Genomic DNA, 23,839 nt, shown 5'->3' on the forward strand with positions numbered 1-23,839 from the left:
TTCGGAAAACTTAAATATCAAATAAAATCCAAAATTTAAAAACTTTTTTACGTTTCGAAAACATAAAGAAAATTTTGAAATAGAAAAAAATAATCCAAGAAATTTAGAGTTATTGCAAAACTGTTTAAATAATTGTCTCTTCAAACATTTTGCTTAAAATAAGTGGTAAAACTTAAATCATATCTAACTGAATGTTCATTGAAAAAAAAACAGTTAAATACTGACCACTAGATAAATTAACATTGATTAAAAAAACAATATCAAAAATTATAAAATTAAAAAGGGAACCAGGCTATTTTTTTGATGAATTTCTTGACATTTTTCAAAATTCTTTGAATAAATAAATTCAGCAATTATGTTTTAATCATTCTTTGATTTAAAATGATGATGAAGTTTAAAAAAAAATAGGAACAAAATTTTAAGTTCAGTTATCTTTAACTTTTTGTCATTTCCAGTTGAAACGAAGTATCAAAATTATACTTTTGCCAATTTAAAAAATAACATGAATGTTATATGTATTGTTGAACTTTCGATAATTTTTTCAAAGACTAATTGTTTGTGTTTCTACTCTAAATCATAATAATGAAGTTCCATTTGTGTAGTTTTTTTCAATTGTTGTTAGTTTCTGTATTTACAAAAAAATGTTTTAATATATTTGGATTATTTTTAAATTCATTTATTATTTTTTTCGGTGGTTAATATTGACTTTTCTTATAGAAAGTTTTTTGTTTGAAATCATTCTTTAGATAAGAAATGCGTATTATTTGAGCATTCTGGAAAGTCTGGAAAAAGTCGGGAATTTGTAAATGGGATTTGAGTGGTCACCCTGTTCATTGAATCATTCTTAATTCACCAAAAGTAGACTTTTAATATTTGATTTTTTTCGAATAACTTTTTGTTTTACAACAGTTTTTTTTTTATAAAAACAAAAAAAAACATTTTAAAATACTTTAAAAATGCAATTTTTAAAAACAAGTATTACATTTTAAAATTTAATAAACAAACTCAATTTCTATTTTAAATTTTCAAATCATTTTGAATTTTTACTCACATTATACAATGCAACTTACTCATCGTTATTTTACTAATTACATTACATTACAAGTAAAAACCAGCATTTCGATAGAGATATTTTATGATCAATATCTTCAAAAAAGAGACATTATATAACAACACAGCCCTTTCCAATGAGCCATCTGGTCATCCTATCTAAAGTTATGGCCGCATGAGTGACACTTATGTACTTTTTTGAAGCTGGGTCTTAAGGAGGTATTAGACTACGACGATCAAACAAACTCGCACTTTTTCGAGTTTGACAGTTTTCCAAACCCGCAAACAGAGCGAAATGTATGCAGACTGGCGTTTCTGCAAACAAATGCAAGTAAACTGACAAACAGTCAAAAAGTGTCGTTTGCCATAGTCTAATACTTCCTTCTGTAAACTTGATGAAAATGACGTCCGGATCTGTCTTGTGACACATCATCAGATAGGTAATTGAAATGCCTTTCAAAAGTTATGGCCACTTAAGTGACTTAGGGTAATCGATCCTATCACTCAAACGAAGGTAATTGAAAGACGACACATCTTTGGAATGATTTCAGGTCCATTGACTCTTAAATCTCAACTAGATTGATTGTAATTAGGTTCTTCAATGTTATGCTAATAAAATCGATTTTGACTAAAGTCTGGAAGATTGTAAGAAAGGTAGTTTTTGCAAGAAAACCTTTCATGTTATATATTTTTAGAAAGGTAATTAAAAGACCTTTTCAACGAGCTCGGAACATTAAAGATCTGTTAACTTCAATTTATGATCACTTAAGTGTTATTTAAACACTTTTTTTAAGGGGACCATCCATAAACCACGTGGACACTTTTTTTGGGAATCTGTTATCCCCCCCCTTCGTGGACAATTGTCCATACAAAAAAAATCTTTTTTGTATGGATCGTGGACAATCGCCATTCCCTCCCCCCCCCCCCCCCCCTTAAGTGTCCACGTGGTTTATGGATGGTCCCAAGGCCGGATCTCAGATATTTTGGTAAGAAATCCAAGCGTGAATGAGTAAGAAATAGTTTCTAGGAACACCAAATCTCAATAATTTTGAATTATTTACTTATTTTTCCATCGATTCTTTACAGAGGGTATATGACCATATTTTGGACCTAGTACCTATTTTGGACCTATTTTTATTAATCGAGGTAGTTTAGGCTTTTAAAGTACGAATTCACTGAATCCAACCAACAGAAAGTGTAGGCAGGATAGTTTTGTATCTTACCTCTTTCAAAAATGTTAACATTTTTGGTTATTTCCGCTTTTTCAGCCACTTTTTCCAACGCCATTCGAATTTCCTTTCATTTTCCTAGCACATCGATTAGGTCCAAAAATTCCGGCCTCGTTGCTTATCAGATTAGGCTCGCGACACCTTGATGATTTTTTCTGTTTTGCACTGACACCAAGCAATTTCGTGCGGTTTCCAAGCAATGTAACTGTTGTTTATTTAATTCTTTCTTGTTTTCCGTCACTAAACCATTGAAATAACTATTCTATTATCGAAAAAAACTCATTTCAAAATATTTTTTCAAATCAGCCGCGTTGGATCAGTTTTTGGAGCTACTTTGCCGTCGGTTCAAGGCTATCACCAACACATGTATAACAAGGTGTTGCCAGTTTTGTTTATCAATTTATTTCGATATTTCATTGAAATTGATTGAAATTTTTTAATTTAATATTTTGAATTGAATTTCTTAATTGTAATTATTTGAATGAAATCTAAGCTTTAAAAAGCAAATGATTAACAGAAACAATGAAAATATGTTTTTGAAACGATAAAAATGCAAATTGATGCTAGAGATTTAGATGATTGTTAGGACCGATTGCAAAGTATCCCAAAATTTAAACTGATGTTGATTTATTTTTATATTAACATCATTATCACCAATTTAGCCGCATACATTTTTAATTTTTGCTTCAAAAAATGCAAACTGGCTACCCTGTTGGAATTGAAGGGGAAACGATTGAAAAACCTAAAGGGTCTAGTTCATTAAATCGTCAGCACCGTGACAGGAGCTGTCAACATCGCTTACGAGTGGTTTATGAAAAAGTCGTATGAAATAAATTAAAAAAATCTTGAGTTAGTTTTAAAAGATCCTAAGCGCTAGTTGTAAACAAATTAATTTTTCAATTAGTTCTCGATCAATTTACGAATTATAAATAAAAAATAAACTTTTTGTCAAGCAACTGTAAAGTTTAACATGACAGATGAGAATGTTTCACACCAAGTTACAAGCTATAATCTCCCTTTAAAATTTCTTGATTGTTTAATAATATTTGAACATAAGCTCTGCGTAAAATTTAGAACCTTTTTTCATTGTAATTTGTTATGTATCTGTGTCATTCATTTAATTTTAAGTTAAGGGTTTTTTTATTGCGAGTAATAACGGGTTGTCTTTTATCTTCTAATGCTTGAACAATTAGGTCGTAAGAATATGCAAATTGTAAATAGGACAGAGACCTCCTAAAGATGCGTGAGTTTCCATTCAATATGATTAAAACACGTTTTCAAATTCAAATCCATTGCTTCATCATAATTGTTTAATTTCTGAAATAAATATTTTCCAAATTATAATCGTGGATAGGCCCTTTGGTTTATCAAACCGAGTTTTTGTAAGTGTGCGTGTTGCCGCCACATGCCGCAATTCGAGTTGTCAAAATTTCAACCAATCAGAGTGTGGGTCCAAAATAGGTTCAGCGATGTCTCCAAAATACATTCAATAAGTCCAAAAAGCATCCAAAAAATGTTTTACTTGAAATGCTTATTACAATGGAATGGTTAAATTATTTTAAATTTTCAATAGTACACTTTGTTAAGCATAAATTAAGGCACAAAACAATCCTGAATCGAGCCAAATTAGTTTGACCGTTCCTGAGAACTATGCGAAATATGTTGACGCTTTTCATAGTAGGTCCAAAATAAGGCCATATACCCGATTTTTCCTATTTTTTTTTTATTTTTGGAAAATTTTAATGGAAAATTTTATATTTTAGAACTCATTCCAGATACGTATGCCACATAGATTGCAGTGAAATTTTCCGCCCATAAATCGCGTCAATTTTAAGCGCACTTCAATTAATTGAAACCACGACGACGCTGAGAATAAGGTGTAGGCCGGGGCCATCGATTGATGCAGCAGGGGGGCAGGCCTTAGTCGGTGGTGTATACGATGCAGTGTATTCTCACTCGATCAACTTTTCATCACATCAACTGGCTGGCTTGAGATTGACGACTTGCATTGACGGTCGCGATTAATATATGCAGAATGTATAGAACAAAAATGACGCGACGACCTTTGCAAGTGTGTGTGTGTGTGTTTGAACGACCTTCGAGATGATTGAGACGTTTTTTTTGTTATGCAGGGTTGTTACGGACGGCGCGGATCGCGCGGATGGCGCGTTTCGCGCGGATAGCGCGGATTTGGCGCGGATTTGCTGACTATTTTTGCTCAGGCGCGGATTTCGCGCGGATGGCAATTTTGATAAATAAATAGATAAAAAGATAGAATCACTTTCAAGTTATTAAGAAAAATATTATCAAGAATAACGAGAATTTGTTTTTTTCCATTTAGTGCAATTTCAATTTCTCATTAATAGATTTTTTTTTCTGAAAATGTTTGTTTGTATTTTCTTAATACGAACCGTCGAAAAATTAAGATGAAGATTATGTAGAGATTATTTATCAAATGTATGGTTGAAAATTTCTTAAATAAAATTATTACTACACTTATCTCATTTCTTAATATATCCGGCTCTGAATATGTTATTTCTTACGAGTTTTGAGAATTCAAATTTCAAATTCGATTTTTTTTATATTTTGATAGTTTTTTTTAATCAAAATTTACAAAATTCAGATTAAAATTTTTTCGAATTTCTAAAATCGTAATTTAAAAAATCCGAAATTTCTAAAATTCAAAATTTTGAAAATCTGAATTCAAAACGACAAAAAAATAAAAAATCCAAAATTCAAAATTTTAGGGAAAAATTCATAATTTAAAAAATCAAAATTAAAAAAAATCAAAATTAAAAAAAAATCAAAACTGAAAACTAAAAAATATTAAATTAATAACAATTTTGCAAAAAAAAAACGGAAATCAAAATAATCTCAAATAAAATTTCAATTCTTAGATTCTTAAATTCCTTAATTTTTAAATTTTTAAATTCTTAGATTCTTAAATTCTTAAATTCTTAAATTCTTAAATTCTTAAATTCTTAAATTCTTAAATTCTTAAATTCTTAAATTCTTAAATTCTTAAATTCTTAAATTCCTTAATTCTTAAATTCTTAAATTCTTAAATTCTTAAATTCTTAAATTCTTAAATTCTTAAATTCTTAAATTCTTAAATTCTTAAATTCCTAAATTCTTAAATTCCTAAATTCTTAAATTCTTAAATTCTTAAATTCTTAAATTCTTAAATTCTTAAATTCTTAATTTCTTAAATTCTTAAATTCTTAAATTCTTAAATTCTTAAATTCTTAAATTCTTAAATTCTTAAATTCTTAAATTCTTAAATTCTTAAATTCTTAAATTCTTCATTCTTCGGAATGAAATTTTAGTGAGGATTTTGGAATACAATCTGTATTAAAATTCATAGATTTTGAATTTTTAGAATTTTGAAATTTAAAATTTAATCATATTAAATTTATAGATTTGGGGTTTTTGAGCTTATATTTTTGAAGTTAAATTTCATTTATTAGATTTTTCAATTTTGTTTATATTGGTTTATAATTTTCTATTTTGTTTATTTTGGTCAAAGTTATTGAAGTGTCCCTCTGGTTTGCAAAATGATTTTTTTTGTGACACTTGTCTTGATGTCTTTTGAGGTTTTTTTTAAAAGGATTTTTTGCTTACATTCTTTCAAACATAAAACGAGTTTCATTTTTTTATCAAATACTTTCTGTATTAGTTTTTTTCTTTGCAAATAACATTTCTTGAATGTTGATCGCGATTTTTTTTATATGGCGCGGATTTTGTGCGGATTGAGGTTTCGGTCGGCGCGGATTTGGCGCGGATTTTTTTTCGACTTTCCCGTAACAACCCTGGTTATGATTGAGACCAGTTTTTCCTTTTTTTATTTTAAGTTGAAAAGTTTTCTTGATTTAACTTCAAACATTGAAACCATTTGATTCACCTGGAATTTTTTTTTCTTTTGCAAAATAAACCGTTAGCAACTCACCACAATTGAGTCATTCCTTCTTATCGCGTCAGTGTGCTAAGAAAGCAAACATCAAGGTCTGAGGCCGATTCCCGATAAGAGTTCCTCCGACACACTTTCAACAAGCAAATCCGTCATGCATGCCAAATAGATTCAACCAAGTCCGGTCGTTATTCCGGGTTTGAATATTGATCAGCTCTGGCTGCTGCTGCTGCTGTTGCGACCCACAATCTGGTCGTTGCTCCAAATTCAAGCGAAAAGTTGGAGCAAATCCAAAATTTGCACCTTTTTAGTGAAAATGTCAAACTGAGAGAAAAAGAAACCGTCTGCGCCTTTCAAATTCAAAGCCATCCAATGAAGAAGAAAAAAAGCCCCGGAAAACCACAAATTTGGTCAGCCAAGTTCGATTTCCGTGGGATTTTGCTTCTTGGCCCCAAGATTATACCCCTCGAAAGACACACGTACGCGGCGAACGGTGTGGTCAGTCGCCCCCACGATTGTTTGCTTCCAAAATTGTTATTTTTGAACGAGTTTTTTTTTCCTCTGTTGACTTCTTTCTTCTCACATGGCTACGTTCTTTTTGATTTGCCTTGTGCAAATAAAACACGCGCAAATGTATTCGCATTTGTGCACTTCGAGCGAAAGGCACCTTGGGAAATGGAAAGAATGATTGTTTTGGTGGATTCAAGAGAAATCACGTGATAGTCCATTGATTTTTAGTTAATCTTGAACAATGTTTCAATCAAACAAGTTAAGCGACCACCACCATTGAAAATTTTGTATTTTTTTTTTTTTTTTTTTGCGAGAAATTGTCATAATTCTGAATACAGTAGAGCCTCAAATTTCGAATAAAGTCCTGTACTGCCCCTGATCGCATAAATGTCCCTTATGCATTTTCATCGATTTCGAGTTATTGATGCAGTTTTGTTCAAAATCGTGTGCTCTTTCAAAAGAGCCTATAACATTCAGCACTTTATTCTAGAAATCAAGAGGAAATCCAGTGTTTTCGCGAAAATTTAACACGTAGCCTTATGTATGGGACAAACTTCAAATGCGTTTTTCTCAGCTTGCTGTTTTTGCATATGGGACATTTATGCGAACATGGGCAGTGTAGAAATGTTGCACGAAGCAAACAAGACCAAAACTAAACTTATTGATCTATTTTTTTATTTTTTTATGTCAAGAAATTCAAATAATTTAAGAAATTAAAAAATACACAAAATTTAAGGAAAGAAAAATTTAAAATCTATCTCGAGATATCGAAATTTAAGAAATTTAAGAAATTTAAGAAATTTAAGAAATTTAAGAAATTTAAGAAATTTAAGAAATTTAAGAAATTTAAGAAATTTAAGAAATTTAAGAAATTTAAGAAATTTAAGAAATTTAAGAAATTTAAGAAATTTAAGAAATTTAAGAAATTTAAGAAATTTAAGAAATTTAAGAAATTTAAGAAATTTAAGAAATTTAAGAAATTTAAGAAATTTAAGAAATTTAAGAAATTTAAGAAATTTAAGAAATTTAAGAAATTTAAGAAATTTAAGAAATTTAAGAAATTTAAGAAATTTAAGAAATTTAAGAAATTTAAGAAATTTAAGAAATTTAAGCAATTTAAGAAATTTAAGAAATTAAGAAATTTAAAATAATTAGGAAATTTAAAAAATTTAAGAAATTTAAAAAGTTTAAGAAATTTAAGAAATTTAAGAAGTTTAAGAAGTTTAAGAAATTTAAGAAATTTAAGAAATTTAAGAAATTTAAGAAATTTAAGAAATTTAAGAAATTTAAGAAATTTAAGAAATTTAAGAAATTTAAGAAATTTAAGAAATTTAAGAAATTTAAGAAATTTAAGAAATTTAAGAAATTTAAGAAATTTAAGAAATTTAAGAAATTTAAGAAATTTAAGAAATTTAAGAAATTTAAGAAATTTAAGAAATTTAAGAAATTTAAGAAATTTAAGAAATTTAAGAAATTTAAGAAATTTAAGAAATTTAAGAAATTTAAGAAATTTAAGAAATTTAAGAAATTTAAGAAATTTAAGAAATTTAAGAAATTTAAGAAATTTAAAACATTTAAGAAATTTAAAATAATTAGGAAATTTAAAAAATTTAAGAAATTTAAAAAGTTTAAGAAATTTAAGAAATTTAAGAAGTTTAAGAAGTTTAAGAAATTTAAGAAATTTAAGAAATTTAAGAAATTTAAGAAATTTAAGAAATTTAAGAAATTTAAGAAATTTAAGAAATTTAAGAAATTTAAGAAATTTAAGAAATTTAAGAAATTTAAGAAATTTAAGAAATTTAAGAAATTTAAGAAATTTAAGAAATTTAAAATAATTAGGAAATTTAAAAAAATTAAGAAATTTAAAAAGTTTAAGAAATTTAAGAAATTTAAAAAATTTAAGCAATTTAAGAAATTTAAGAAATTTAGGAAATTTAAGAAATTTAAGAAATTTAAGAAATTTAAGAAATTAAAAAATTTAAAATAATTAGGAAATTTAAAAAATTTAAGAAATTTAAAAAGTTTAAGAAATTTAAGAAATTTAAGAAATTTAAGAAATTTAAGAAATTTAAGAAATTTAAGAAATTTAAGAAATTTAAGAAATTTAAGAAATTTAAGAAATTTAAAAAATTTAAGAAATTTAAGAAATTTAAGAAATTTAAAAATTTAAGAAATTTAAAATAATTAGGAAATTTAAAAAAATTAAGAAATTTAAAAAGTTTAAGAAATTTAAGAAATTTAAGAAGTTTAAGAAATTTAAGAAATTTAAGAAATTTAAGAAATTTAAGAAATTTAAGAAATTTAAGAAATTTAAGAAATTTAAGAAATTTAAGAAATTTAAGAAATTTAAGAAATTTAAGAAATTTAAGAAATTTAAGAAATTTAAGAAATTTAAGAAATTTAAGAAATTTAAGAAAATTAAAAAATTTAAGAAATTTAAGAAATTTAAGAAATTTAAGAAATTTAAGAAATTTAAGAAATTTAAGAAAATTAAGAAAATTAAGAAAAATTTAGGAAAATCAAAAAAATTATGAAATAAAAAAAATATTTTTGTAGATAATTCTAGAAAAATTTAAGAAATTTTAAAATAAAAAAATTGAAAAATCAAGTAAATTAAAAGATATAACACATTTTTTTTAAATACATATTGTTTCACATTTTGAAAAACATTCAGGTTTGAAGAATTTGTATCTTCCTAGATTCATTGTTCCTAGAAACTAGACAACTTTGTACCTTTTCTGGACAATCAACATTAACCACAAAACCGACGACGATCAATTTCGAGATCCCCATAACTTAGTTTACTCCAACAGAAGCAAGTATAACCGCACAAGTGGATGCTGCCTCATCATCATCATCGTCATCGCTTAAAAGTGATGAATAATGAACATCAACACACTTACTTGACTTGACTTTTATTACCTCCGCCGTCGCCGTCACTGTCCAAGAAGCGATGCACTCAAACAACGACGGCGACTCCCTTCCCAAGAAGAATGACAATATGCAAATAGCTGAGATTGCACCGGCTTACTTCAAGTGTCCAATGACGACGACGACGTTGTTTGATCTGCAACGAAGATCGAGGTCAGTCGCAGTAGGCTCGCTCCCGGGAAGCCCGTCAAAACGTTTCTTGATCGTCGTCATCGAAGCTCGAGGCCTGCTATGGTGGTTACCCTTTTTGCAAAAAGTATTGTCACTTCGCCCACAAATTGGTTCGCCGCGGCGATGACGACGCCGACGACCATTCCGTGTTCAGCGGAATTTCTTCGTCTGTTTGCTCTCCTTTAACGCCGCAGTCCACAGGCGCGCGTGGTTGTGTGCGAGTATCAACAAACAATCCGGTGTATCGACTTCACACCTTACACGGCTCGCGGCAAATCCAGCGATGACGGCATCGATCGACTTCCTGCCAGATTGTTGGCATTCCGCAGTTTGAGCTCAGCAGCTGAAATCGTTACAATTAGTTACCTTTCTTCCGATGATCTTGACTGCGATCTTGACCGCGACGAGGACGTCCCGCGCAAAAAATAAAGAAACAAAACACTCAAATATCATCGCCCCAGATTTTAAATCATCCGTCATTACCATCTCATTTTCAAACGCGATGAAAGCGCCATCTGTCCAACTCCCGCGACTGTACAAGCGGACTTGCGTTGAGAAGGTCCCGATCGAAGTCACCTACGCACCGATGACGCCACCATTTATTATCACCTCGCGCGCAACTTCCTCGAAACCTTAGAACGGCCGTTGGAGATCCAACGTGTTGCCAGCCAACAATTGGCTTGTTTGTATTCTTGACACTGAACTTACGCCTCCGCCCCCGCCCCCGGCAACGTAGTAGGCCGAGGCGAAACCGTTGAGATTTTGTGTTTTTATTCATCGAGAGTTTTTCTATTCTTGGCCATTTTTGCTGTTTTGTTTTGCTGAAGCGAAGATTGTTCGACCCGTGCGTCTGAACTTGAATAACCTACCTACCTACCTGACAGTCTGTTTTCTGGGACCAAATCTATCAAAAATTTCCTCCAAAAGATACAGATTTTCGAATATTTTTTGAACCTTGTTTGGGTAAACCAATGACACACAAATTTCTTATTTGGTTATCGGGAAGGCTCCTACAAAGTTTGAGCCAAATACGAATAATAAAAATGCATGAAATCGGCCGATTTCGTAGAGTTGCTCTCTAGCAAACCTGTTTTAAATGAATATTTCAATAATGAGAAAAAAATTTAAACAGATTTGAATAGGTATATTTCTAAAGTTTGAAATGTATTTAATATGTGGAAATTAGTTAGGTTGAAATGGCTGTTTAGAAATCTACCAATAGTAAAATACATATTAAAACATGTTGATCATATTGATTCCAATGTCAAAAATAAATAACGTATATTTCCTTATCTTTCGTTCATGGTTACCCGCGACAGACACGGACGACGAAACAAAGAGAAACGCAAAAAGTAAATTTTTCAAAACTTTTTTTTCGTAAAATCGCAATAACTCGTGATGGTAATAAGCAAACCCCTTATGTATATATATCAAAAAAATTGTAATTGTCTGCTCTATAACTCTGTACAACATTGTTACACTCTAAAAAATAACCCTGCAAAGTTAGACAAACACGAAATTTTAAAATGAAAAAAAAAAAATGGTTCTAAATGAACAATAACCATAGATTCGAAAAGAACATTAAAGTTCCAAAAAATTTTACAGTCGGGTAACGGAAAATGGGAGAATTTTTAAAACTTTTTTAGTGTTTTTTTCGATGAAAAATACTTTTTTTCGGAATTCTGAGTACGCCATCAAAAGTCCCTTTGACACCAAATTTCTATCTCATACCGTTTCAGGCTGCAAATTATTGAAAAACACCTCTTTTTTCGCATGTTCAAAAATGGAAGAGGTCGTACCGCCCCTCCGTCACGAGATATCAAAAAATGGACCTCGGATTCATGATCAAGGACAAAAGTTACCCCTAAGGACAAAGTTTCACGCAAATCAAAGAGAGGTCGGGGCAACTTTTTCCGATTTTGTGTGAATTGGTAGAGAATTACCCACATCTATTAGGGTAGAGTAGTCATCAATGAGACACGGGGAACAATGATAAAATGGCTCTCACAAGTCGTAGTTTTAACCAATCAGGCTCATATTTGGGGGAAAGGTGTGTCTACTGGATACACGTCTGCCATATAAGTGACTTCGGTTATGGACGCTCCCTTGAAAAGTAATTCATAAATGTTTGATTCTGGAGTGTAAAAGTAAATCATGGACAAAAAATACTTTTTCGCTCGTAGGCTGCCATTTACACCAAAACTAATATTTCTTCAAATGTCTTTCGACGTTCCATAGGGATTAAGTTGGGCTACAATGTCCTTTCATTAGATTTGGCCAAAATTTAGAATACACCCAGAATCCAGGACTGTCTCATTGTTCCCCACTCTTTTCAGCCCTTGGGTAACAATGAGACACTTTGATTTTTCTTCAATAAACTTTTCAAAATCGATGGAAATCTTTCAAAACATGAATTAAAAGTGATTTTTGGCATATTTATAGATTTTAAACTTCATTTAACCAAAAATACAAAGTTATTTGGTATTAATATATGGATTTTACAAAATTAAAATACTTTTTAGTGAAACTTTTGTTATTTAAAGTTTCATGTTGACAAAATTGCTCTTAAATGTTCAAGGCAAGTCACCTGCAATGGAACAATACAAAAACATGATGTTTTGCTAGAAAAATGTTGATTTTCGTAGAGTGTCTCATTGTTCCTGCCAAGTGCGTCTACAATGAGACAGTTGAATAACTCTGGCTGTAGATGTCGGATCGATCTCATATTTTGGTCAATGATAGAACACATTAAAAGAAAGATAATGCAGCTAAAAGCTCATTAAGACATGCTGATGAAAAAATTAGAAAAATCGTTGAAAGTTGAAAACCAAAAGTGTCTCATTGATGACTACTCTACCCTACCACTACCATTACTATAGGGGGATGGCGTCGCTATTTATAGACCACGTTTTCCACTTTTTCTCATCGAAACCGACTACTTTATCGACTTCATTTTGCTGGGCGAGATAGGACGCCGTCTATTTTTAGACGATGACTCAGCACTTTTCCACTCTTGCGCTTAAAAAAACCAGGTGGCAGCACGATGTAACGCCACGTCCCTATTACTGCAGTTGTGAATGCTTCAGAAACTAATATCATCTGAAATACACCCTAACGTGAAATTTTCAGGCGAACTGATAAGTTTAATAAGAACAGTAAATTGAATTGAATAAAATAAAACTGAGTTCTCTCGTTATTTTTTTTGTATATTGTCAATTCCAGCTCAAAACAGGATTTTTTTAGGTACTTTTTCTCGACCCTTTCCGATTTCAATGAAACTTTGTAGACATGTTATCCTACGCCATTTTTGTGTATATAGAGCCAGTTTCACTCGATAATGTCATCTGAGAAGGGCGTAAGTGTTTTAAATATTTTTGTATTTCATAATTTAAATATTGCCGAAGCCGTTTCATTGTATCAAAAAGTGGTTAAAGACAAACTTGTAAGAAATTATTCGGGCTTTCCGAAAAAAATACACTGAAAGAAAAATACATGCCACATTTAAGAGAATTTATTGATTTTTAAGTTTAAAAGTAAAATTTGAAGGTGAGTCCACGATTTTTTTTCGTTCAATTTTTTTGTGAAAATAGCCTAAGATGTTACAAAAAGACTCACGAAAAATGTAGGATGGAGCAACTCACCTAAAAAAAACCTAAAATCATTTACTGAAATTGTTTTTTTTAAGTGCTCTAAACGTCAAAACAATTTTACATAAATGTCTCCTAATGACCACTGTCCTGAGTCCAATTCTTGTGAAGTTACAGCGGCCTTTAAAAATAAAAATGTTGAAAAAAAATGGCTTTTTGATGGTTTTTGACAATTTCTATATGACAGACTTGATTTTGCAGTCTCATAAATATTTTTACCGGAAAGCTCGCCAATTTCCCATTTATTTAATTTTATTAGAAGCGACTTTATGTGTTGATGTTTCTGAATCATACCAAACTTAGTGATTCATAAAATAACATGTACAAATATAAGATTATCGAATTTAGACCTAAACTGTTACAAGAATTTGATACGCTCAACTCGATGAGTAACGCTTCCCGAGACACTTGACCACTGTCCGACTGACTGGTGATGGTGGTGCGAGGCAGATTAAAAGTTCATCTTCTGTCCGGAGAAGTTGGCCAACATGCTGCTGGCTGCGGCTTTCGCAAATCATCATTCAAGACGCGACTTATGAGTCAGACGATGCTGCTGGCAGTGTTTCGTTTGAAATTCGCCAGCCAGCATTTAATATCAATTTGTTGGACCAAAACCAAGAACGAATGAGTTACCGTTTGCGCGTGGTATAATTTTTATTGTTTTTTTTCTGGGTTGCTTTCGTTTCCCCAGCTGTTGCTACAAAAACTGAGTTAAAAAATTCAAAGCAATTTGTATTAATTTAATTATTATGGTCCTCTGTTTTCTTTTTTTTTTTCAGACAAGCCACGACGTGATCCTGGATCCAACTGGGAGAGATCGACGACAACGAAGAACGACGGTTTGCTGCTGCTGAGGAGAAACAACAAAAATTCAACCTGAACCAGAAGTACAAATAACGCAACCAGCAAGATGCCTGTGTTTCACACGAAAACGATCGAGAGTATTTTGGAGCCGGTTGCACAACAGGTAACTTTAAAAGTGATAGTTTGCAGAGAGCGTCACAGGAAAGTTCTATTGGGATAGTTAGTAAGTCGACGTTGTCGTTTCCTCTCCGAAAGGGGGTGGAACGTGGGCGGACAACGGACGGACGCCGAGGTCACCCAAGTCAGAGCAGTCGGTCCGTCCGGCCCATTCGTCTTCTGGTTTGCTGCTGCGGCACGTAGAAAACTCATCTTGCGGGGAGGAAAAAAGGAAGGAGAAAAAACAGCGCTGTTTTGTGTAGGGCGTGAAAAACAGTGAAAATTGGGGTTTAAAATTAGAAAAACCCCGTAATTTGGTAGGGGCGCACACAAGCGAACGAACCTTCCGAACACATGCGGAATGGAGACGTACCTTGCTTTTGATGGGGGAGGAGAGAGAGAAGGTTGGTTGTGTGTTGTGAGTGTGTGTGAGTAGGCCAAATCGGTAATGTAATCGGTTACGGAGAGAGCGCGAATCGAACGGAATAAACGGATTTACATCATCTCCGGCTGTGCGTGCTGTAAACCTTAAGAGGCAGTATTTGTAGATTCTGCTCGGTTTGTTCTAGAGGTCGTATCGAGTTGCTCCGATTTGGATGAAACTTTCAGCGTTTGTTTGTCTATGCATGAGATGAACTCATGCCAAATATGAGCCCTCTACGACAAAGGGAAGTGGGGTAAAACGGGCATTGAAGTTTGAGGTCCAAAACACATGAAAATTCTTAAAATTGCTCGCATTTCCGTAAAACTTCATCAATTCCTACTCTCTTAGATGCATTCGAAAGGTCTTTTGAAGCCCTTCAAAATGTGCTATAGACATCCAGGATTGGTTTGACTTTTTCTCATAGATTTTGCAAATTACTGTTAAAATTGATTTTTTTAAAACCTTAATAACTTTTGGCAACAGCCTCCAACACCCATACTCCCATACGTCAAAAGTTAGGGAATTTCATGGACTATAAGCCTACGGTATTAACTTTTTGGCCAATCACAGTTTTTCTCATAGTTTTTCGATTTTTCTAGAACAAACATTTTACAACGTTAGTTTTTGATCTGTAGGCCTCCATAGCGGCACTTTTTGGTCTCAATTTTGACATATTCGGAATCCTCAGAAAATTTTACATTAGATTGAGGTGTTGGAATTTTGAATTTGATTGGAAAAAATGCCATTTAGTATTAATTAAAATAATATTTAGCATTTTGTCGGATTAGGGGTAAAACAAGTTTTCGCCTACTTGATACAGCATTTGACGTGTTGATCATAGGGTAGATAAGATCTATTTCTTTTTTTCAAAAATGTTTTATTTAATTATTTTTTAAATCAAAATTACAACTCCAATACTTCTAACTCACGTGAAATTGTCCGAGGATTCCGAATATGTTAAAATTGAGACCAAAAAGTGCCGTCTTCTTGGGCTACAGGGCAAAAACTAACGTTGTAAAATGTTTGTTCTAGAAAAATCGTAGAACTATGAGAAAAACTGTGATTGGCCAAAAAGTTAATACCGTAGGCTTATAGTCCATGAAATTCCCTAACTTTTGACCTATGGGAGTATGGGTGTTGGAGGCTGTTGCCAAAAGTTATTAAGGTTTTAAAAAAATCAATTTTTAACAGTAATTTGCAAAAGCTATGAGAAAAAGTCAAACCAATCCTGGATGTCTATGGCACATTTTGAAGTGCTTCAAAAGACCATTCGAATGCATCTAAGAGAGTTGGAATTGATGAAGTTTTACGGAAATGCGAGCAATTTTAAGAATTTTCATGTGTTTTGGACCTCAAACTTCAATGCCCGTTTTACCCCACTTCCCTTTGTCGTAGAGGGCTCATATTTGGCATGAGTTCATCTCATGCATAGACAAACAAACGCTGAAAGTTTCATCCAAATCGGAGCACCTCGATACGACCTGTTTCACATCGGTGAAAAACTCGCTCTTAATTGGAAGCACCTGAACTGTTCTAATTCGGAAGGGCGGGTTGGTTTTGAAATTTCTACGTTTAATTGATATTAATACCAGTCGTTTTTATTTTGAATGATTCGAGAATCATTTATTTTGATATAAAATTATATAAATATTTTTTGCTTTTTGAGAATATTTTCTTTGAAGATATTTTACCAAAATAAATTGTAAAGAATTAGAAAAAAAAAAACCTTGAACAGAATTTTAACTTTTTTGTCATTTGTTTAGTTTTTGAAAATCTGTTTGAATTAAACATTATTCTGGAAAATCTGTAATATTGTCAACGATTCGAATTCACAGCAAAGTTAGAAAAATAAGAAAAAAAATGAATAATATTTCATATACAATTTATTTTAGCATTTTTTATTTTTAAATATTTTTACCCGCTGAAAGTGAAAATTTCTGGTTCTGTTTTGAGCAATTCCAGCTCAAATCAGGAATTTTCATGGTACTTTTGTACCCGACCCTCTCCGATTTCAATAAAACGTTTTATTTTAGACATGTTATCCTAGGCCTATAAAAGCAATTTTTGTGTATAGGGAGCCAATTGTACTCAAAAACTGACCTTTGAGAAGAGCGTCAGTTATTTAAATATGTTTGTATTTTGTAATTTAAAAATAACTGTATCTCGAAGCCGTTCCAAAAGTGGTCAAAGATAAACTTGTAAGAAATTGGACGGGCTTTCTGAAAAAAAAAATACACTGAAAGAAAAATACACGCCACTTCTGTGAGAGTTTTAAATTTTTTAAGTTGAAAAGTTAAATTTTAAGGTGATGTCACGATTTTTCAACATTTTAATTTTTAACACCGCTGTATCTTCACAAGGATGGGATATAGTGACTATTGTCCTATGGGCACTTTTATGTTAAAATTGTCTGGGGAATCGATGCTCAGTATCGTTTTTTTTTTGAAAATTTTGACGTTTAGACCACTTTTCGAAATAACAGTTTTAGTAAATGATTTTTGTATTTTTTTAGGAGAGACATACCATCCTGCATTTGTCGTGAGTCTTTTTGTAAAATCTTAGGCTATTTGCTCAAACATTTTGAGCGAAAAATAATCGTGACACCACCTTAAAATTTAAATTTTAAACTTTAAAATTGAAAAATGTCATAGTGTTTTTTTTTCTTCCGGTGTATTTTTTCAGAAAGTCCAATTTCTTACAAATTTGTCTTTGACCACGTTTTGGTACGATGGCTTCGAGATACAATAATTTTTAAATTACAAAATACAAAAATATTTAAAAAACTTACCTAACTTAAAAAAACACGTGATTTTCAAAAAGGGTTACACTGTTCAGAGAGCTCAGAACATATACAAAATTATTTAGTTTTGAAATAAAATGCAAATACTTATTTTTTGTTCCTCTAAAATCTTAAAATCTTTTCAACAAAGGGACTAAAACTATAATTAAAAGTTTTTTTTTTGTAAGTTTTTATTAATGATTTCAATTTTATAATTTGGGATTGGCTTTTGAGAAACTCTCCCCAAAAAGAGCATTTGTTTTTGTATTTATTTAACTAACTCTGTGTCCATTTTTCGGCCCTTTTTCTTGGTTTTGTGTACAATCCAAAAATTATTATTTCATATTTAAGAGCATTTTTTTTGAAAATTTGTTGATTTTATTGAAAAAAAAGTTGACTCTGAATCCTTGTGAGTATTTCCAATGTGAGGCAATTTTGCATTGTTTGTTCTTGTAAATCTTCATACAATTTTGGCAGCTACAAAAAGGATACACATTTTTAAAAATCGTTATCTTGAGAAAGAATTTTCAAGTCGATTTGTCGTTGATAGCTCAAAAATCGTTGGTAGCGAAAAAAAATCTTATTTTTTCTTTTTCACACAAAAACATTGACAAAAAATTCGAATCGATGAAAATGAGCTTCACTAAAGGAGGTATTAGATTATGACAAACAAACAAATAAACTCGCACAAACAAACAAAACAGGCAAGCTGTAAAACTATCAATAATTCCGAGTTTATTTGTTTGTTTGCGATAGTCTAATACCGGCTTAACCTAATCAGTTTTAATTTTCAACTGACGCTATCTCCGAAACTATTGATTCGATTTTCAATGTAAAAAAATGATTTTTTATTCGATTCTCTGAGCTTTTGAATAAGAATAGGGTAGGTTTAACTAATTTGGCTCGTTTCAGGATTGTTTTGTGCCTTAATTTAAGGTTATCAAAGTATACTATTGAAAATTTAAAATTATTTTACCATTTCATTGTCATTAGCATTGCAGATAAAAAACATCGATGCTTTTTGGACTTGCTGAATGTATTTTGGAGACATCGCTGCACCTATTTTCGACCCACACTCTGATTGGTTGAAATTTTGACAACTCAAATGGCGGTGTGCGGAGGCAACACGCACACTTAAGCAAACTTGGTTTGATAAACCAAAGGGCCTATCCACGATTATTAATCAGTAAATATTGATTTCAGAAATTAAATAATAATAATAAAACAATTTATTTTAGAAATTTTATAATTTGCTCTAAAATAAAAAAAATAACAGGAAAATTATACATTTTATTTACCGTTTCAATAGTTATGCGTTGTTTTCAATTTCTGATTACAGAGAGAAAATTATAGGAAATTGTGGTGCTTTTCTTTCACGCAGTACTTTTTAAATGCAAAATAAAAAACGAAAAGTTTCGAAAAAAATACATCAAGGGTTAAAAAAAAACTTAGTGTGAAACTTTATTTTTTTAAAATTGACCTTAATCAATTCCTCAAACTTTGCCCAAGAAACCAATTCGATCGGAAACATCGTTCTCAAGATACCGATTTTTGAATATTTTGGTAGCATTTTTGCATGGACAGCTCCCAAAATTGTATGATGATTTGTATGGCTGAACTTATGATGCACAATTGCCACTTTGGACATTGAGAAATAAAAAAAAAATCAAAATTTTTTTAGAGAATTGCCTCATGCATAAGTCTCTTTTAAAAATCTTTTCAAGCAAAATCAAATAAATAAATGATATAATAGTTCGAACCCACCACCAATAAATCCACAATATCGACCTGGCTCACGTTAATGCTTAGAAACTATCAAGAAAAAATAACAACAACAACATCTGAGCAACAAAAAAACCAAGATAAAGAGAGAAAAAAAAAGTTTGGACGTCGCGACGCCACCGCCGTCACTATGAATCATGCTTTTATTTTCGTCGGCGTCTGCAAAAAGCGTGCCCGGCAGGAACATCGTGCGTTGTGACGTTAATGGCGTTTAAAGGTGCACACCAACGACTGTCGAGGTTTTCTTGATCTTCTTGTTTATGAGAATAATTGGACTTTGTTAACCAGCTGATTTTTTTCTGGTTTTTTTGTGTTTATTTCATTTTATTATTACTATTTTAACACTTCAATTTTTTGTAAATGTTTTTTAAATTACGATTTTTTTTGCCCCGCTTGGCCACTTGGCAGATTCCCAGCTCAACCCCCGTCGCCATTTGTCACGCACTTGGTACCGACACGACGTCGGTGGCGGTTAGTGGCCACTTTGAACTGATTTGTTTGCGGCAAAAACGCAAGAAAAAAACGCTAACGTTTTGGGAAAATAAAATAAAACATCAAAACAACGGCAAGGTGTAACCGTCAAAGCGTGGAAAATGTGACCTCAGACGGGTTAAAAATAAAAATAAAAACATTTTCAGTTTGTTTCCTCTTTTAATGTTTTCGAACCAAGTCGTGGGATGAATCTTTGAAATTGGTCTGATATTAACCTAGAGAACATCTGTTTCGACGTTTTTATTTATTGAACATTGTGTTACTATGCATTTAATTAAGTGTTATTTGTTAACACATGTAGATAATTTCTAAAAACTATAGATTTGCTGAGCAGATCATAAATTAAAAATGCCAGCTGTAAATCTCAAACCAATCAAGAGCAGTAGCTGGTACTAATACACTCTTCACCAAATTTCAACCCACTCAAGCTGAGCTGCCCTTTTGGCTACTTAACTCTGTCCTACTGGGCGGTCACAGCCAAGGACGTGAATCATTTTGCTTGGGTTTGCGCTCGACTATTTGTTTGTTTGCTTGTGTTTGTTTACGTTCACAGCAGACACCTTTCGCTTCTTCTTTTTTTTTCTTTCATATTTCGTGTTGAACTCGCGTTGAACTTAACTGTTAAAAAGTCGAGGAAACTTGGCTGGTAGGTGCTTAACAAATGGTTTTGTTTATTGTGAAACTACGCTTCACAATACTGAGGCCGGCGTGGGTCTCACCTTGAAATTATGCGTACTTTTGGGTTTATTAAATTGCTATTATTTGGCAGCACTCAATTTTTATAGCAGCTATTCTAAAATTCTTAAATACTCAAAATTCTCTAAATTTTCTAAATTTTCTAAATTCTCAAAATTCTCAAAATTCTCAAAATTCTCAATATTCTCAAAATTCTCAAAATTCTCTAAATTCTCAAAATTTTCAAAATTCTTAAAATTCTCAAAATTCTCAACATTTTCAAAATTCTCAAAATTCTCAAAATTCTCAAAATCTTCTAAATTCTCTAAATCTTCTAAATTCTCCATATTCTCTAAATTCTCTAAATTCTTTAAATTCTTTAAATCCTCTAAATCCTCAATATTTTAAAAATTCTTAAAAAATTTCGAAATTCTCAAAATTCTCTAAATTCTCTAAATTCTCTAAATTCTATAAATTCTCTAAATTCTCTAAATTCTCTAAATTTTCTAAATTCTCTAAATTCTCAAAATTCTCAACATTCTCAAAATTCTCTAAATTCTCTAAATTCTTTAAATTCTCTAAATTCTCCAAATTCTCAAAATTCTCAAAATTCTCAAAATTTTCACAATTCTCAAAATTCTCAAAATTTTAAAAAATTCTCAAATTTCTCAAAAATTTTTTAAATGTCAAAGTTGTAAAAATTCTCAAAATACTCAAAATTTTCAAAAAATTGTACTTCTGAAAAATCTCAAAATTTTAAATATTCTCAAAATTTCTTCTCAAAATTCTAAAAATTTTCAAAATTCTCAAGATCCTCAAAATTAAAAAAAAAACTCAAAATTCCTTAAATTCTCAAAATTTTCAAAATTCTCAAAATTTTCATAATGCTCAAAATTCTCAAAATTTTTAAAGTTCTCAAGATTCTCAAAATTCTCAAAATTCTGTAAATTCTAAAAATTCTCAAAATTCTCAAAATTCTCAAAATTTTCAAAATTCTTAAAATTCTCAAAATTTTCAAAGATGTAAAAATTCTCAAAATACTCAAAATTTAAAAAAATGTTATTCTCAAAATCTCAAAATTTTAAATATTCTCAAAATTCAAATATTCTTAAAATTCCTTCTCAAAAATTCTAAAAATTCTTTGAATTCTCAAAATTATCAAAATTATCAAACTTCTCAAAATTTGCAAAATTGGCAAAATTCGCATAATTTGCAAAATTCGCAAATTCTCAAAATTCTCAAAATTCTCAAAATTCTCAAAAATCTCAAAATTCTCAAAATTCTCAATATTCTCAAAATTCTCAAAATTTTCAAAATTTTCAAAATTTTTAAAATTCTTTCTCAAAAATTCTAAAAATTCTTTGAATGCTCAAAATCATCAAAATTATTAAAATAATCGAACTTCTCAAAAATCTCAAAATGCTCTAAATTTGCAGAATTTGCAAAATTCTTAAAGTTTTCATAATTCTTTATTTTTTTTTCAAAATTCTCAAATTTTTCTCAAAAATTCTCGAAAAACGAAACTATTGGCACTACGCCCCCCGGGGCATGGCCTTCCTCTAACGTGGGATTTCTGCTCCAGCGCCTCTGACGAGACAGGAGAAACCGGGACCGACGTTTTACTTCACCATCCGATAGAAGCTCAGTGGATAAGGCGGGAATCGAACCCGCGTCTCATAGCATCATCGGGATCGGCAGCCGAAGCCGCTACCCCTGCGCCACGAGACCCACTAAAATTCTCATAATTCTCGAAATTCTCAACATTCGCAAAAGTCTCAAAATTCTCCTAATTCTCAAAATTCTTAAAGTTCTCAAAATTCCCAAAAAATTTCAAATTTTAAAATTTTTCAAAATTCTCAAAATTCTCATAATTTTCATAATTCTCTAAATTTACAAAATTTTCATAATTTTCAAAATTCCTGAAATTTTTGAAATTATCAAAATTCTTAATGTTTTTAAAATTTTAAAAATTTTCAAGATTGTCAAAACTGTCAAAATTCTCTAAATTCTCAAAATTCTTGAAATTCTTGAAATCATCTCAAATTCAAATCTGGAGTTTTTTTTTGAAAAGGACCAATGAACCAAATTTTCAGTTTTTGCTTTTTGGGTGTTTTTCAATACCCCTGACTCATGGCGGTTCTAAAAACACCCAAAAAGCAAAAACTGGAAATTTGGTTTATTGGACCTTTTAAAAAAAAACTCCAGAAATTCTCTAAAATTTTATAATTCTACAAAATCTCAAAATTTTAAATATTCTTAAAATTCTAAAATTCTAAAAATTCCTTCTCAAAAATTCTAAAAATTCTTCGAATTCTCAAAATTCTCCAAAATCTCAATATTCTAAAAATTCTATTTTTTTCAAATTTTTCAAAATTCTCAATATTCTCAAAACTTCTCTAAAAAAATCTCAAAATTCTCATAATTTTTAAGAGTATTCCTATAGCTCAAAAAAAAAAAATAAGTAAGATGATAAAATTTAAAAATGTTATGCTTAGTAGTAAAACGAAGGCCATTCTTTATGAACCCGTCAATAAGCTGTAAAAACTCAACAAACACCATACGAAACTTCCCTAAACATTCGCCTTGAAAACCCATTAATTTTCCCATCTCCGCTCGCTCCTAACCGACATAACACAGCTCAATCAATCCTCAAAATTCTTTCTCAAAAATTCTAAAAATTCTTTGAATGCTCAAAATTGTCAAAATTATTAAAATAATCGAACTTCTCAAAAATCTCAAAATTCTCTAAATTTGCATAATTTGCAAAATTCTTAAAGTTTTCATAATTCTGAATTTTTTTTTTCAAAATTCTGTGTGGGTCTCGTGGCGCAGGGGTAGCGGCTTCGGCTGCCGATCCCGATGATGCTATGAGACGCGGGTTCGATTCCCGCCTTATCCACTGAGCTTCTATCGGATGGTGAAGTAAAACGTCGGTCCCGGTTTCTCCTGTCTCGTCAGAGGCGCTGGAGCAGAAATCCCACGATAGAGGGAAGGCCATGCCCCGGGGGGCGTAGTGCCAATAGTTTCGTTTAAATTTTTCTCAAAATTTCTCATAATTCTCGAAATTCTCAACATTCGCAAAAGTCTCAAAATTCTCCTATTTCTCAAAATTCTTCAAATTCTCAAAATTCTCAAAATTTTTCAAATTTTCAAATTTTTCAAAATTTTTAAACTTCTTAAAATTTTTATAATTCTCAAAATTTACAAAACTTTCAAAATTTTCATAATTTTCAAAATTCCTGAAAATTTTGAAATTATCAAAATTCTTAATGTTTTCAAAAT

General features: G+C 30.9%; 1 protein-coding gene across 1 annotated transcript in view; it reads left to right on the top strand.

The window, feature by feature from the left end:
• The window catches only part of LOC120422319 (vinculin), a 32,173-nt gene that overhangs the window by 1,920 nt on the left and 6,414 nt on the right, over positions 1–23,839 (top strand). Inside the window, exon 2 of the mRNA XM_039585706.2 lies at positions 14,225–14,412. Within this exon, the coding sequence (XP_039441640.1) occupies positions 14,356–14,412 (57 nt within the window). The 5' untranslated portion in view covers positions 14,225–14,355. The remainder of the gene's footprint in view (positions 1–14,224; positions 14,413–23,839) is intronic.

Source organism: Culex pipiens, chromosome 3 (assembly GCF_016801865.2).
Source record: "Culex pipiens pallens isolate TS chromosome 3, TS_CPP_V2, whole genome shotgun sequence".
Classification (NCBI taxonomy): Eukaryota; Metazoa; Arthropoda; class Insecta; order Diptera; family Culicidae; genus Culex; species Culex pipiens.